Source organism: Corticium candelabrum, chromosome 4, assembly GCF_963422355.1.
Source record: "Corticium candelabrum chromosome 4, ooCorCand1.1, whole genome shotgun sequence".
NCBI lineage: Eukaryota > Metazoa > Porifera > Homoscleromorpha > Homosclerophorida > Plakinidae > Corticium > Corticium candelabrum.
This window is the reverse complement of record NC_085088.1, coordinates 6187240-6200733: the sequence shown is the minus strand read 5'-3', so window position 1 is coordinate 6200733 and position 13494 is coordinate 6187240. Positions and strand designations below refer to the sequence as shown.

The window sequence follows — 13494 nt, the reverse complement described above, 5'->3', positions numbered from 1 at the left end:
AACGTGTACAAGGTGTGGACGGTCCCATGCAGCACGACCGTGTTCAGCTCTTGGCAAGACATGCTATGCTTGCAAGGGTATTGACCATGTCTCAGCGATGTGTCGCACCAAGAAAACCAAGGCTCATGTACAACCAGTGGATGAAGAAGTGTTCTCTGTAGGTCCTGTAGCAGAAGGAATGCATGAAATGCAAACAAATTCGAATTCTGACAGCAAGGTTGAAAGCAAACTGAAACAATTTCACGTCGGTTCTATTGAGGGTATTGGCGCAAGTTGGCAGCAGTCATTGCCAACCAATGGCCGCATGGTACAGTACAAGCTGGATACAGGAGCTCAGGTAAATATTCTGCCCTACAATATTTATCAACAGTTGTCTCCACGAACCACGCAGCACGAAGTATCAGCCAAGTTGTTTGCATATGGGACGGTTGACCCAATTTCGGTGAAGGGACAGTGTATTTGTAACATCGGCTTGCAGCATGGAGGATCACGACAGCTACGGTTTTACGTTCTCGAGGCAGGTATCCAGGCAGTACCCTTACTCGGTTTACAAGCATGTGATCAACTAAGCTTAGTTAGTAGAGTGGAGCAACAGCAGAGGACACGGGAGACGATTCTCTGTCAGTCATTCGTGTGGACGAAGTAGCAAAAGATTACCTAGATTTGTTTCAGGGATTCGAAGCGATGACAGAATTATCTTACAAGAAGCGATTAGTAGAGGGGGCAGAGCCATATTCGCTGCCAACAGCAAGACGAATTCCTTACCACATGTATGGAAAGGTAGAGGAAGAGTTGAAGCGTATGGTTCAGTTGGGTGTCATAAAGCCAGTCAGTGAGCCAACCGAATGGTGTAGCCCTATGGTTATCGTCCAGAAAAACGGAGAAGTCGGAATATACGTGGATTATACAAGATTAAATCGTTCAATTAAACGGGAACGTTTCCAGCTCCCGCTAGCAGATGAGATATTCGCAAAGCTAAAAGGTGTTCGTTTTTTCACTACACACTGGATGCAGCGGCAGGCTTCTGGCAGATACCGTTGGCAGAAGAAAGCACTATTTTGACGACATTTATTACTCCTTTTGGCAGATATCAGTTCATACGGCTACCTTTCGGATTGTTATCAGGGCCAGAAGTCTTCATAGAAGTATGATGCAGGTAATAGAAGGACTAGATGGTACTGATTGTTTCATTGATGATGTATTGGTGTGGGGATGTACCAAAGAAGAACACGATCTACGTCTTCATCAAGTTTTCGATCGATTTAGAAGCAAGGGAGTTAAATTGCAACTATCTAAGTGCCACTTCCGCTTGGAAGAAGTTACTTATTATGGTCATGTGCTATCAGGGAAAGGTGTTCGACTTAGTGAGGCAAAACTTCAAGCAGTCACAGAGATAAAGCGGCCGAAATCAAAGAAAGACGTTCGTCGTTTCTTGGGCCTGGTAGCCTATGTCGTCAAGTTCTTGGATAGGCAGTCTCAGGTGGCAGCGCCACTGCGAGAGTTGCTGCAAGACGACGTGGCTTGGATGTGGTCACTAGTCCAACAACAGGCGTTTCTCAAGCTTAAGGCTTTAGTCACGGAGGTTCCAGTAGTAGCTTTCTATTCACCTAGAGCTCAAAACAATTGTGTCCGCGGATGCTTCCTCGTTTGGCATTGGAGCGGTTCTGCTGCAAGTGCAGGAAGACAGCCGTAGAGCCCCGGTCATGTATATCTCTCGTGCTCTTACACGTACAGAAATAAAATACTCTCAAATCGACAAGGAAGCACTTGCCATGACATGGGCTTGTGAGAGGTTTCATTGTTACTTGTATGGAGCAGAAAAACCATTCGTAATTGAGATTGATCACAAGCCATTGGAAACAGTCATGAACGTCCAGAGTATGAAAGAATGTCTTCCGCGGCTAATGCGTATGAAGTTACGTTTGCTTAGCTATACTTTCTGGTTAGTCTACGGTTGTTTTTGCGTGGTACGCAGATAGTTATTCCAAAATCTATGCGGCCAGAGATGCTACATCGCACGCATGAAGGCCATCTCGGCGTGGTAAAGACCAAGGATCGTGTCAGACAGGTAATATGGTGGCCGGGGATGTCCAATCACATCAGTCAAATGATATCAAGATGTGAGACATGTGAAAGATTTCAGCATCAACTAAGAAAGGAACACCTGAAGACAACAACACTTCTGCCAGGGAGACCATGGGAACAGGTGGCTGCCGACATGTTTGAGTGGAGGGGACAACACTACGTGGAAATAGTTGACTACTATTCTCGTTTTCCAGAAGTTAGAAAGTTGACTGGACAAAGCAGCCGCCAGGTAATAACGGCGTTGCAGCACATATTCGCATGTCATGGGCTGCCAATAGAACTGATTACTGACAATGGTCCACCGTTTTCCTGTTTCGAATTTGCACGATGGGCTATGACTTACGACATCAAACATATTAAGTCATCACCTCGTTATGCACAGGAAAATGGGTTAGTAGAACTCTGCGTGCAAACTATTAAAACATTGTTGAAGAAGGCAGCACATTCTGGAGACGACTTTAGCATGGCATTCTTAGCTGATCGTTCAACTCCACAAGAAACAACAGGCGTTGCTCCGGCACAGCTCCTCATGGGACGGCAGTGAGAACATCATTGCCTTCGAATTCAGCCTTATTGCAGCCGAAGTTGATTAGCAGAAAGGTAGACAAAAAGAGGGACCAAGTTCAAAAGAAAAAAAACAGTCACGTTACTACGATTCGCAAAATGGGGCACGTGATCTTCCACCACTGTTCAGGGGAGATACAGTGTTGGTATGGGACATGGATGAACGGATGTGGAAAATACCGGCAACGGTAGTAAAAAAGTAAATAGTCGTTCCTTTGTGGTTCGGTTGGAAGGAGGAAGAACTATACGTAGAAATCGTCACCAGCTTCGGATACTGCCTGGGCAGATACCGTTTCAAGAAGACGTACTAGAGGAGTCAGACGTAGAAGACCAGGAACCAGAGAAGGAGAGAGAAGACCAGAGAGGTCAGCAGCAACAAGTTGTTACACGTTCAGGAAGGGCTGTAATTAAGCCAGTTTGGCAAAACGACTACGTTGTTGATCAAAGGGAGATGAAATATTAGAGTTTAGGTTGTTAGATGTTGGGATATACGGGTACTACTGATTTTAGTTAATTTCAATAATCACTACTGTAGATCTGACTTGGTTGAACATCACAGCTTCAATTACTAGTTAAAAATTAAAAATTTACCAATTATTTATTTTTACTCAATTAGCTATTGAAAAGGTAATTTAGTTGCCGACTGCCAAATTTATAATAAACAAGTAAGTTGTTACACAAAGCTGGCAGAAGTTGACATGGCGATAAAATCTATATCAGATCAAAAATAGTGCACGTGACACACGTGACTCAGTCGACTAGAAATGTGCATGGATACAATCACTCGTTTGAATTTGGGGCCCCGATCTCGATTCAGCTATGAGTCTATAAGGAAAGGGACATTGTAAAAGTCACGAGACTTGGCGAGTAGCGTACTCTAAAGATATAGGGATAAACCGACTTCCGGTCTGGAAACTGTGGCAATTAGTAAACCTATCTCTCTCTATGCATATTCAAATCATGTCTCTAGACCTAGCATACGTGTACTGTTTCATTCGCGTGTGAGCATTCGCGATATTTCCTTCAGTCGTTTCGATGGCAGTCGTAAGCAGTCGTACTCACTTGAAGTCTGGCAAAGCTTGACTCCATACAAGCGAGTGACCAATCACGACCCACTAGTCTTCTTTGTGTCGCACGCGGCAACGAGGGACAATGGTCGGGCAGCCAATCACTACGCGCTGTTCGACAAAAGAGAACATCTAGCCAGAAAGCATCCAATCTTGCTGCCGTAGTCTGCACAAACGTGAAGAGCAGTGCGCGTTCCGTACGGGATTTCCTTGCTAACGCGCGTCGCCAACTACCGATACCGTAGCTAATGTACGTAAATTGATACAATATGTATTTATATAGACACTTTAGATTGTAAAAGCGATACACAAAGACATACAGAATTGACAACTATAGCTTCGGAAAAATTAGAAGTCTGACCAAATCTTCTAGAGTAGCTAGAGTGCAGTAACAAGTTACGAGTTATAATAATCCATTTCGGGTAGGAATAGTCCAACTCTACAGTAACTCGACAATTTAACTCGCCTCCAGGAACTTTAGAAACTACACCCAATGACTTTGCTTCGTAGCTTTCATTTGAAGCGACAAATTTCACATAATACTACTAATTATATATATATATATATATATATATATATATATATATATATATATATATATATATATATATATATATATATAATGAGTGCTCCAGACCAGCCTTTCTTTCACGTTTGCGGAGAGAATTTCCAGAATTATTTGCATGGGCTCAGTGGTCCTACCACGTACCTAGTGAGATGCGTTACGGTAGGCATCAAATCTTATCTACAGCTGGTGTCCAACAGGGAGATCCCTTGAGCCCTCTTCTGTTCTCACTTGTGATTCTGGAATTATTGGATTCTATTGGCGCTATTTCGAACCTACACCTTCAAATTTGGTATTTGGATGATGGGACATTTTTCGGCTCGAGAGAGTCTGTATCTTCTTTATTACAAAGTGTTTCGGAAAAGGGTCCCAGTTATGGCTTACATGTCAACTTAAATAAATGTGAACTATACTGGCCGTCTGGAGACCAAGCTTTTCCCTTGTTTCCCAGTCAAGTCAGACGTTTGTCAGAAGGGGTTGAGTTGCTAGGATCACCAGTCCATGGCTCTGTAGACTTTTTCAGATCATCTATATCCAAACGTGTTGATAAAGTCTTGGAGTCTCAAACGCTTCTGAGTAACCTTGAGGATCCACAAGTTGAATTGCATTTGCTACGGAGCTGTCAGAGTATCTGTAAAATCAATCATTTGTTACGTACTGTGACTCCTGCTTTGTTGACAGACCAATTACGCCGTTTCGATGTCGGCTTACGTCGATCTTTGGAAATCATCTGTCGATCCTCCATTACAGACACAGCATGGTTGCAGGCTACACTACCTGTACGACTTGGGGGTCTCGGTTTGAGAGAAGCAGTCAAGTCTGCACCAGCTGCATACGTGGGGAGTTGTAATTCCACAAAATTGTTAGTCCAAGATTTCCTTAGGAAAGCTTGTAATTCTCTGGCCTCAACAAACGTACACGTTCCGACTTCACTGCTATTGGAAGAATCTGAAAGTTATCTTCAGAGTTGTTCCTTTCTGAAAAACGAACACAGTCATTTGCTTCTAGATTTCAACAACTCGACTCAACGACAAATTCAATCAAAACTCGATGCTGATTTATTCAATTGTTTATTGAACAATGCCAGCTTGAGAGACAGAGCTCGTTTAAATTCCATCAGTACACCCCATGCGGGAGCGTGGTTGAGGGCAATACCAAACCCTAATCTCGGCCTTTCCATGCTTTCTCATGAGTTTGTCATTTCTATACGGCTCTGGTTAGGGATTAAGATGTTTCCCTCTCCTCCAACTTCGATCCTGTGCACTTGTCGTCAACACATCGATCCTTTTGGAGATCACCTCATCAGCTGTGGTACAGGTCCAGAACGCACCAGAAGACACAACGCATTGGCAGAAGTCATTTTCCAGGCGTTATTAGTTGAGAATAAAGACGTGGTAAAGGAAGTGAGATGCAGTGGTAGTGACGAAAGTCGTCCAGGTGATGTTTTTCATCCTGACTTTTTAGAGGGCAAACCAGCTTATTTCGACATAACAGTCAGAAACTCATTGCAGCCATTGCACGTGACAAAAGCAGCAGTAAGGGCTGGGGCAGCAGCTGAAGCAGGTGAAGAACAGAAGGACACACGTCACGAAGCAAACGTTCTGGCAACAGGTGGTCTTTTTTACCCCTTGGTATTGGAAACATTGGGTTTCTGGTCTCCGTTCAGCATTAAAACGTTAAAAGCTATTGCATCTAAAACTTCAGCTGTCAGCGGAATTCGATTCCATCAAGCTTTCCAGAATTTGACGCAACAACTTTCGGTACAGTTGTGGAAATACAATGCAAGGATGTTGTTCAGAAGAATTCAACTTGAAGTACAGGACATTGATAGTTGGGATATACCCACCGTAGCGTAGTGTAGAATTTGGTAGTTAGTTCTGTTTAAATGTAAAAGTAAAAATAAAAAAAAAAAAAAAAAAAATTTATTAAATATAAAAAAAAAAAAAAAATATATATATATATATATATATATATATATATATATATATGAGTGTATAAGTGTATTTTAATTACGGAACGCTACCTGGATGTCTATGGAAACAACACATCCAATCGTGCTGTAGTGCAATGTACGCGCAAACGTGAAGCGAGCGTGTTACGTATGAGACTTCGTTGCTACGATGATGACAATTGGCCAATCAGCTGTTGGTAACTTTCGTGGTATTTGTAAATGATGGCAGCTGATGAGACAAACTTTCGTAAAAGCTCTCTTGATACATCTAGAAGATAAATTATCTCAGTCCGGCCACTCATTTGGTATAGTACGTGACATCTGTTATTATTCTGCCCGAGTTCTTCTGTCACGCACGCATGTTAAATGAAACAGTATTTTTTGGCAGAGTTGATACACGTTATTTACCTCATTTACGCAACGAAGAAGAGGTAAGTGTGCATACTAATGAAATGCATGATGAGCCTAATGGGCAACCTCCCGCCTTTGATTTGACTTGTATGGAGTGAAAGTCTGTGAATACAACACACAAGCTGCAGAGTCTTGCCTTCAAGGCAGACCAGAAAATGGATCTGGAAATCTGACCAGATCCTTTCATAATGTATGCAGCTGTCATGGCATGTCCCATGCGCATGCAACGTCTAGCGTAATGTCTAGCAGTTTGGCTGAAAATTTTGAAGCTACAAACCTTGAAGTTGTGCGTACAGATAAGAAACGTGCATTGTGTACAACTGATAGTGCAGATCAAGAGTAAAGTAATCTGTACGGACGTGCAAGGTATAACTGAAGACAATAGTCTTTCCCTGGTGCGTGGTGCTGAGTCTCCTGGATCTTGAAAGCGCCGCCTTGCTCATGAACGCCAGCGACGTTGTCGTCGTGTTTATGAAACTGACAAAGAAGTCAGCATGAGGGTACAGGAGATGGCGAGAGTGAAACTGGAAGTTGCAAAAAGCTCGTGAGACAGATGAGGAACGTACAGTAAGGCTACACGCCATAGCTCCGCGAGACTCTGACCGTAGAGCTCGTGAAACAGATGAGAAGCGTAGAGTAAGACTAGACGCCAAGGCTGCACGAGACTCTGACTGGAGAGTTCGTGAAAATGACGATGACGTAGGCGGCTACAAAAAGCTGAAAATGTTAGAGTACGGCGCGCTGCCGAATCAGTCGAACAAAAGCTGGAGAGGCTAGCTGGCGATGGTAAAAATCTGCCACAAAATTTGAAAAACGGGCTTCTCAGAAGCAAGCTTTAGTAGAGATAGAAGCTAGATGCCCAGCATCTATGAAACGATGCGTTGAACTTGCCTCTAAAAGGGTGCATCAAATTGGCTATCCGTTTTACCGGTTGAAGAACACGGTTTTCATTTGAGCAAAGGAGATTTTCGTGATGCTTTGTGCACGCGCTATGGTTGAATGTTACCAAATCTACCCTCAAAATGTGTCTGTGGATCTGCTTTCAACGTTGACCATGCAATTGTATGTTCTAAAGGTGGTTTTCCGACGCTAAGGCACAATGAAATTAGGGATATAACTGCCGATCTTTTGACTGAAGTGTGTCATGATGTAGCGATAGAACCGATGTTACAACCTCTGACTGGAGAAGTTTCAGAAGAAAACAGCGAACATGTCTGACGAGGCTAGACATGATCTTTCAGCGAGACGAGTCTGGACAAAAGGAGACCGTGCATTTTTTGATGTAAGGGAATTTTACCCAAACGCGCGCTCCAATAGTCAAGGCTCTTTGAGATCAGCATTCAACATCCATGAATAGTACTACCCGCCCTATGGGCGGTGGCAATCTATCGTTGTACGCCACTTCTGCAAAGAAGACGCACCTTCCGTGACACACGGTCGCACGCACGCACGCAAAAGCGGCCCGGTGAGCCGGCGCATCTTGCACTCTGAGAATTAGAGGATGGTGTACAGTGGCTGGCGACCGCACGTCACATCCTCATATTCGGATAATGGATTGAGCAAACAAACTCCGGCTCCAGCCGCAGCCAGCTTAATTAAGTTCAACAAACTCCCGCGATTCTCAATCTCCCGCGTATCTCAATTCACGTCGTCCAACGCGCCCGTTCGTCTCAGACTACGCATTTTCCAACATCCCCATCTCAGACTCTTCCCACCTAAACGTCATGATCTATTCCTGCAGAATGACGTCACTTCCGCGAAGACACATCCACGCATCTCATTTCTGAATGCCAATATCTCGTCTCGGGCCGTCGGAGACGGTCGAGGCGAAATCCGACGCGACCGTTCGTCTCGGACACGCAATCTCGACCGGCCCGCGCTTCGCGACGATTCGAGACCGGCGTCGTGTCAATCGGCGCGTTACATACATACATACATACATGTGGACAGGTGAACAGACGGAAGTGGGCGTTCCCGTATTACAGTATAGGATTCTGTTATGACAGGCCCCCTAGGAAGATTAGCCTTAAGCTGATAGGGCTGGCTGCCTGTATAAATATATCTATCTATCTATCTATCTATTGTTCAAGGTGGTTCCATTTTAGATGATGAACTCAGGCGTGTCCAGGCACGCCCACATTAGTTTCTTAAGTTAGAGTTTACGTTTGAGTTTAGTTGACATTTCATGTAGTTTGCCGTATCTATCGAATGTCATTGTACTAGAGAATTGGATATATCTAAAAATATTATCTATCTATCTATCTATCTATTTATCTACTTCTACCCAAGCACATTGCGATGCCATGACTAACCCTTCAGATCAGACTGAGCCTGTCTATGACATACTTCTTCGAGCAATAGATGGTTCACTTATTCCGAAGATGGCACTTCGTTCTTCTGGATCAGCTGGTCCATCAGGAATGGACGCTGCTACGTTGAAGTGCCTTCACAACAGTTTTAAGAGCTCTTCCAATCTTTTGTGTGATGCTCTTGCTTCATTTGCAGGGTGTTTAACGCCTGAATGTGTAGATCCAAAGGATGTTGCTGCTTTCTTTGCTTGTCGTTTGTACCACTAAACAAGAATCCAGGCGTCCGACCCATTGGTGTCTGTGAAATCATTCGCAGAGTTATTGGAAAGGCCATCTTATCAGAAATAGGAGGTGACATTCAGTCAGCAACAGAAGCAATGCAACTCTGTGCTGGACAACTAGGAGGTTGTGAAGCAGCCGTACATGCAATGTTACCACCAGCTGCTGTTGCTATACAAAAGAAAAGAACATCAACCGATAGATACAGCAGGTGGGCTCTATTCGAATTCCCGATGTAGATGGCGTTTGTCAACGTTTTACGAGCTCTCTTTCTTTGCTACAAGGCGATTACTTGTCTCGTGTTTTTCAACGCGTCAACAATTATTGAATGGCCTAGTAACCGCGTCATGCCTTCTGGCTATGTAACACAGAAAACGACGACGCGCCCTCCAACGCCGACGAATACGGGAGCGACGCTAACGGTCGCGCGATATTAGTCACGACTAATTCGCCCGACCGCAGAAGAGAAAACTTATCTATGCCTGTCTAAACTGTTACGAGAGAGACAACAACACGACAGGAATAAAGCGTCACCCCGATCCAATTTCAGTTTGACGTGACAAAGAAACTTAAGCTAAGCCCCAGAGGATAATGAGACACACTTCGTAGCTGCTGAAACGTGTTACCACGAGTTGCTGTTGCTATACGTAACAAAGAACACCAACCGACAGATAAAGCACGTGCGCTCTATTTAATTGAATTCCCGATGTAGATGGCGTTTGTCGAACGGTCACGCGATATTAGTCACGACTAATTCACCCGACAGCTGAAAAGGAAATTATCTACATACGAGAGACACAACAATACGACTGGAATAAAGCGTCACACCCGATTCAATTTCAATTTGACGCGACAAAGAGACTTAAGCTAAGCCCCAGAAGTTGATGAAAAAATTTCGCAGCTGCTGAAACGTGTTACCACCAATTGCTGCTGCTCTACGAAACAAAAGAACATCAACCAACAGATAAAGCGCGTGCGCTCTATTCGAATTCCCAATGTAGATGGCGTTTGTCGAACGGTCACGCGATATTAGTCACGACTAATTCGCCCGACAGCAGAAAAGGGAAATTATCTACCTACAAGAGACAAAACAATACGACTGGAATAAAGCGTCACCGATTAAATTTTTCCATTTGCCATGACAAAGAGACTTAATTTTAAGCTAAGTCCCAGAAGTTGACGAGAAAAACTTCGCAGCTGCTGAAACGTGTTTCCACGAGTTGCTGTTGCTATATGTAACAAAAAAAACATCAATCAACAGATAAAGCGCGTGCGCTCTATTCGAATTCTTTGGAGATTTAGCGAAGACTGACCACTGCATTACAGAAGAAGTAGAACGGAATCTATTCATGAAATGCATAGACGAAGATTTACGTCTGCGGCTTGAGAACTCCGTCTTACCGAAACAGATTAAAGATATGAGGTTACCTGAGCTTGTTGAGCACGCACGCAGCTTCTTTAGGGTGCGATCACACTACGTTTGCGTTTGCGTTTATGTTATGTTGACATTCATATTAGCGTAATGTAAATATGCCAAAGGAGTCACACCTGCAAGGTAACGATGCTATTATTAGTCTGAAAATTTGAGGCTTAAATGGCATTTCAGCGTGAGAACGCCTTGTTGGCAGCGCATTTCATGTTCCATATAGTGACCATAGCAGATTTCGAAGATTTTAGTCGAGTAGAGCACAAAACAAGAAGACGTAGCTACTTTTTGTATCGCTTTCGCTGTGCACGCCCACGACCGTTTCTAATAAATAGAGCATGGGGATGAACCTAACGTTTGTTCAAATTCTTGGTGGATTGAAAAGAAAGAGAATATTTTGGTCGTCTCCCAGAAGTGGGGGCTTTAGGGAGAATGAAGTATGTGGTTCTTGGTCTAGAGTTGACCGAATTTGTCCAGACTGGAAGAGAAACAGTTCATTGCCTCATTTAGAATGAAAAAGGGAGTGTTTTGGGCTCTGCACAATCTCTACAGAACAAGAATGCAATAACAAAATACAGTCTTCAGATTGACCGTACCTCGTGCCAAAAGGTTTGCTATCCTTATATACTGGTTGGCTCATTCTTTTTCATTCAATTCTTTGCATCCCTGTTTTCCATTGGTAAGGCAACGGCTGTTGAAATTGTGTATACTCGTATCAGTGTTTTACGCAAGGATATGGTTCCCAAATCCATTGTCTTTCCAACTGGAGACGAGCTGAGACAGGTGGTTGTAGACTTTGAATCACTGTGCTTCTTACCACATTGTGCTGGAGCAATAGATGGTACTTTCATGGAGATAAATAAACCGACTCTGTATGGTGACAACTGCTTTTGCTATAAGCGATTTTCTTCTATTATTGTGCTGGGAACTGTGGACGCACGAGACATTTTTGTGAATGTCAATGCTGGAAGGCCAGGGGCTGTAGGAGACCCCTATTGCTACAGAAACAGCAAATTGAAACAAACGATTGATTCTAACCAGTGGCTTTCTCCAGTATTTAGCAAGAAAATCCGTCGAATGGAGTTGAGGCCATATCTGGTGGCTGATGCTGCATTTCCACTTGGCCCCACTATTATGAAGTGTTATGAAGGAGATAATCTGCTCCTATACCAGAGGAGCTTCAATTACGCCGTTATTAGAACTAGGCGAGTTGTAAAGCAGGCATTCGGACGTCTAAAGAGTCGTTGGAGAGTAATGTCTAAAACACTGTTAAATGATCCAATCTTTGCACCCAAGGTTGCTACTGTCTGCTGTGATTTGCACAACATCTGCGAGCGATACAAATGTCCCTATGAAAAAGATGTGTTGGCAAACCTGCATGATTTTTTTCTCCACCACCAGCAGACTGGGATGATGTAGCAATAATTGAATCTGGTACTAATACATAGAGAAGGTCTGGCCAGGTATATACACCAGCATCACCCAGCACCATAAACCATAAATTGTCTAGTTAATATTAATGAACAGCAAACTGTCTAATTGCTATTAAACAGTAGTGATACATACTAGTATATGTAGCAATCAAGTTAGTAACTGTTACTCTTACTCTTATATGTTACTGTTATACATAGAGTAACTTTTAAACATGAACATGATACTCTACTTGAAGTCCTCAAACAAGCGCTTGAGTAGTTCTGCTCGAAACAGTTGTGTTTGTTGTACCATTTGAGTTTGGAATTCCTGTCGCTGTTGCTCCAATCTTATCTTCATATCTTCTTCGAATCGAAGTCGTTCTCTGTCTTTTTCTCTTCTTGTTCTTGCCAACAGATCATTATTGTCTCCTCATGCTCCCTCTGTTTTTTTTTCTGACTTTCTTCCATAAGAAGATGCCATGATTCAAGCGTGTATTATGGTGACGATTGCACTCTTACACGCTTTTTCCTATCTTTGCCTTTGGTTTGCTTGGCAGAGTCTCTTGTCTTCTTCCTCTTTGATTGAGGAGCTTCGTCTTCGCAACAGTCTTAAGAGCTCTTCCAACCTTTTGTGTGATGTTCTTGCTTCATTTGCAAGGCGTTAGCATCCGAATGTGTAGATCCAAAGGGAGTTGCTGCTTTCCTTGTTTGCCGTTTGTACCACTAAACAAGAATCCAGGCGTCCGACCCATTGGTGTCTGTGAAATCATTCGCAGAGTTATTGGAAAGGCCATCTTATCAGTAATTCCTAGGAGTGACATTCAGTCAGTAGCAGAAGCAATGCAACTCCGTGTAGGACAACTAGGAGGTTGTAAAGCAGCCGTACATGCAATGTTACCACCAGCTGCTGTTGCTATACGAAAAAAAGAACATCAACCGATAGATAAAGAATGTGGGCTCTATTTGAATTCCCGATGTAGATGGCGTTTGCGCGCTCTCTTTCTTTGCTACAAGGCGATTACTTGTCTCGTGTTTTTCAACGCGTCAACAATTATTTAATGGCCTAGTAACCGCGTCAAGCCTTCTGGCTATGTAACACAGAAAACGACGACGCGCCTTCCGACGCCAACGAATACGGGAACGATTCTAACGGTCAGGCGATGATAGTTACGACTAATTCGCCCGACCGCAGAAGAGAAAACTTATCTATGCCTACACTGTTACGAGAGAGACAACAACACGACAGGAATAAAGCGTCACCTCGACCCAATTTCAATTTGACGTGACAAAGAGACTTAAGCTAAGCCCCAGAGGATAATGAGACACACTTCGTAGCTGCTGAAACGTGTTACCACGAATTGCTGTTGCTATACGTAACAAAGAACATCAGCCGATAGATAAAGCACGTGCGCTCTATTTAATAGA

General features: G+C 43.4%; 2 protein-coding genes across 2 annotated transcripts; both read left to right on the top strand.

Moving 5' to 3' along the window:
• Nucleotides 1-4353: 4353 nt before the first annotated feature.
• On the top strand, nt 4354-6177 carry LOC134178796 (uncharacterized). Its single transcript, XM_062645696.1, has one exon. It carries the CDS (start codon nt 4434-4436, stop codon nt 6135-6137), a length of 1704 nt encoding a protein of 567 aa, XP_062501680.1. The 5' UTR covers nt 4354-4433; the 3' UTR covers nt 6138-6177.
• Nucleotides 6178-10995: 4818 nt separating this feature from the next.
• LOC134178506 (uncharacterized) lies at nt 10996-12076 on the top strand. The gene is made up of 3 exons (XM_062645380.1): nt 10996-11094; nt 11168-11266; nt 11342-12076. Exons 1-3 carry the CDS (start codon nt 10996-10998, stop codon nt 12074-12076), a joined length of 933 nt encoding a protein of 310 aa, XP_062501364.1.
• Nucleotides 12077-13494: the final 1418 nt, after the last annotated feature.

Excerpts from the sequence above, each read along its gene's own strand:
- LOC134178506 (XM_062645380.1), top strand. The coding sequence starts at position 10,996 with ATGGGGATGAACCTAACGTTTGTTCAAATTCTTGGTGGATTGAAAAGA. Across the intron at positions 11,095-11,167 it reads GGGGCTTTAGGGAGAATGAA|AATGAAAAAGGGAGTGTTTT; the intron begins GTATGTGGTTCT and ends TGCCTCATTTAG. Across the intron at positions 11,267-11,341 it reads ACCGTACCTCGTGCCAAAAG|GCAACGGCTGTTGAAATTGT; the intron begins GTTTGCTATCCT and ends TCCATTGGTAAG.
- LOC134178796 (XM_062645696.1), top strand. The coding sequence starts at position 4,434 with ATGCGTTACGGTAGGCATCAAATCTTATCTACAGCTGGTGTCCAACAG.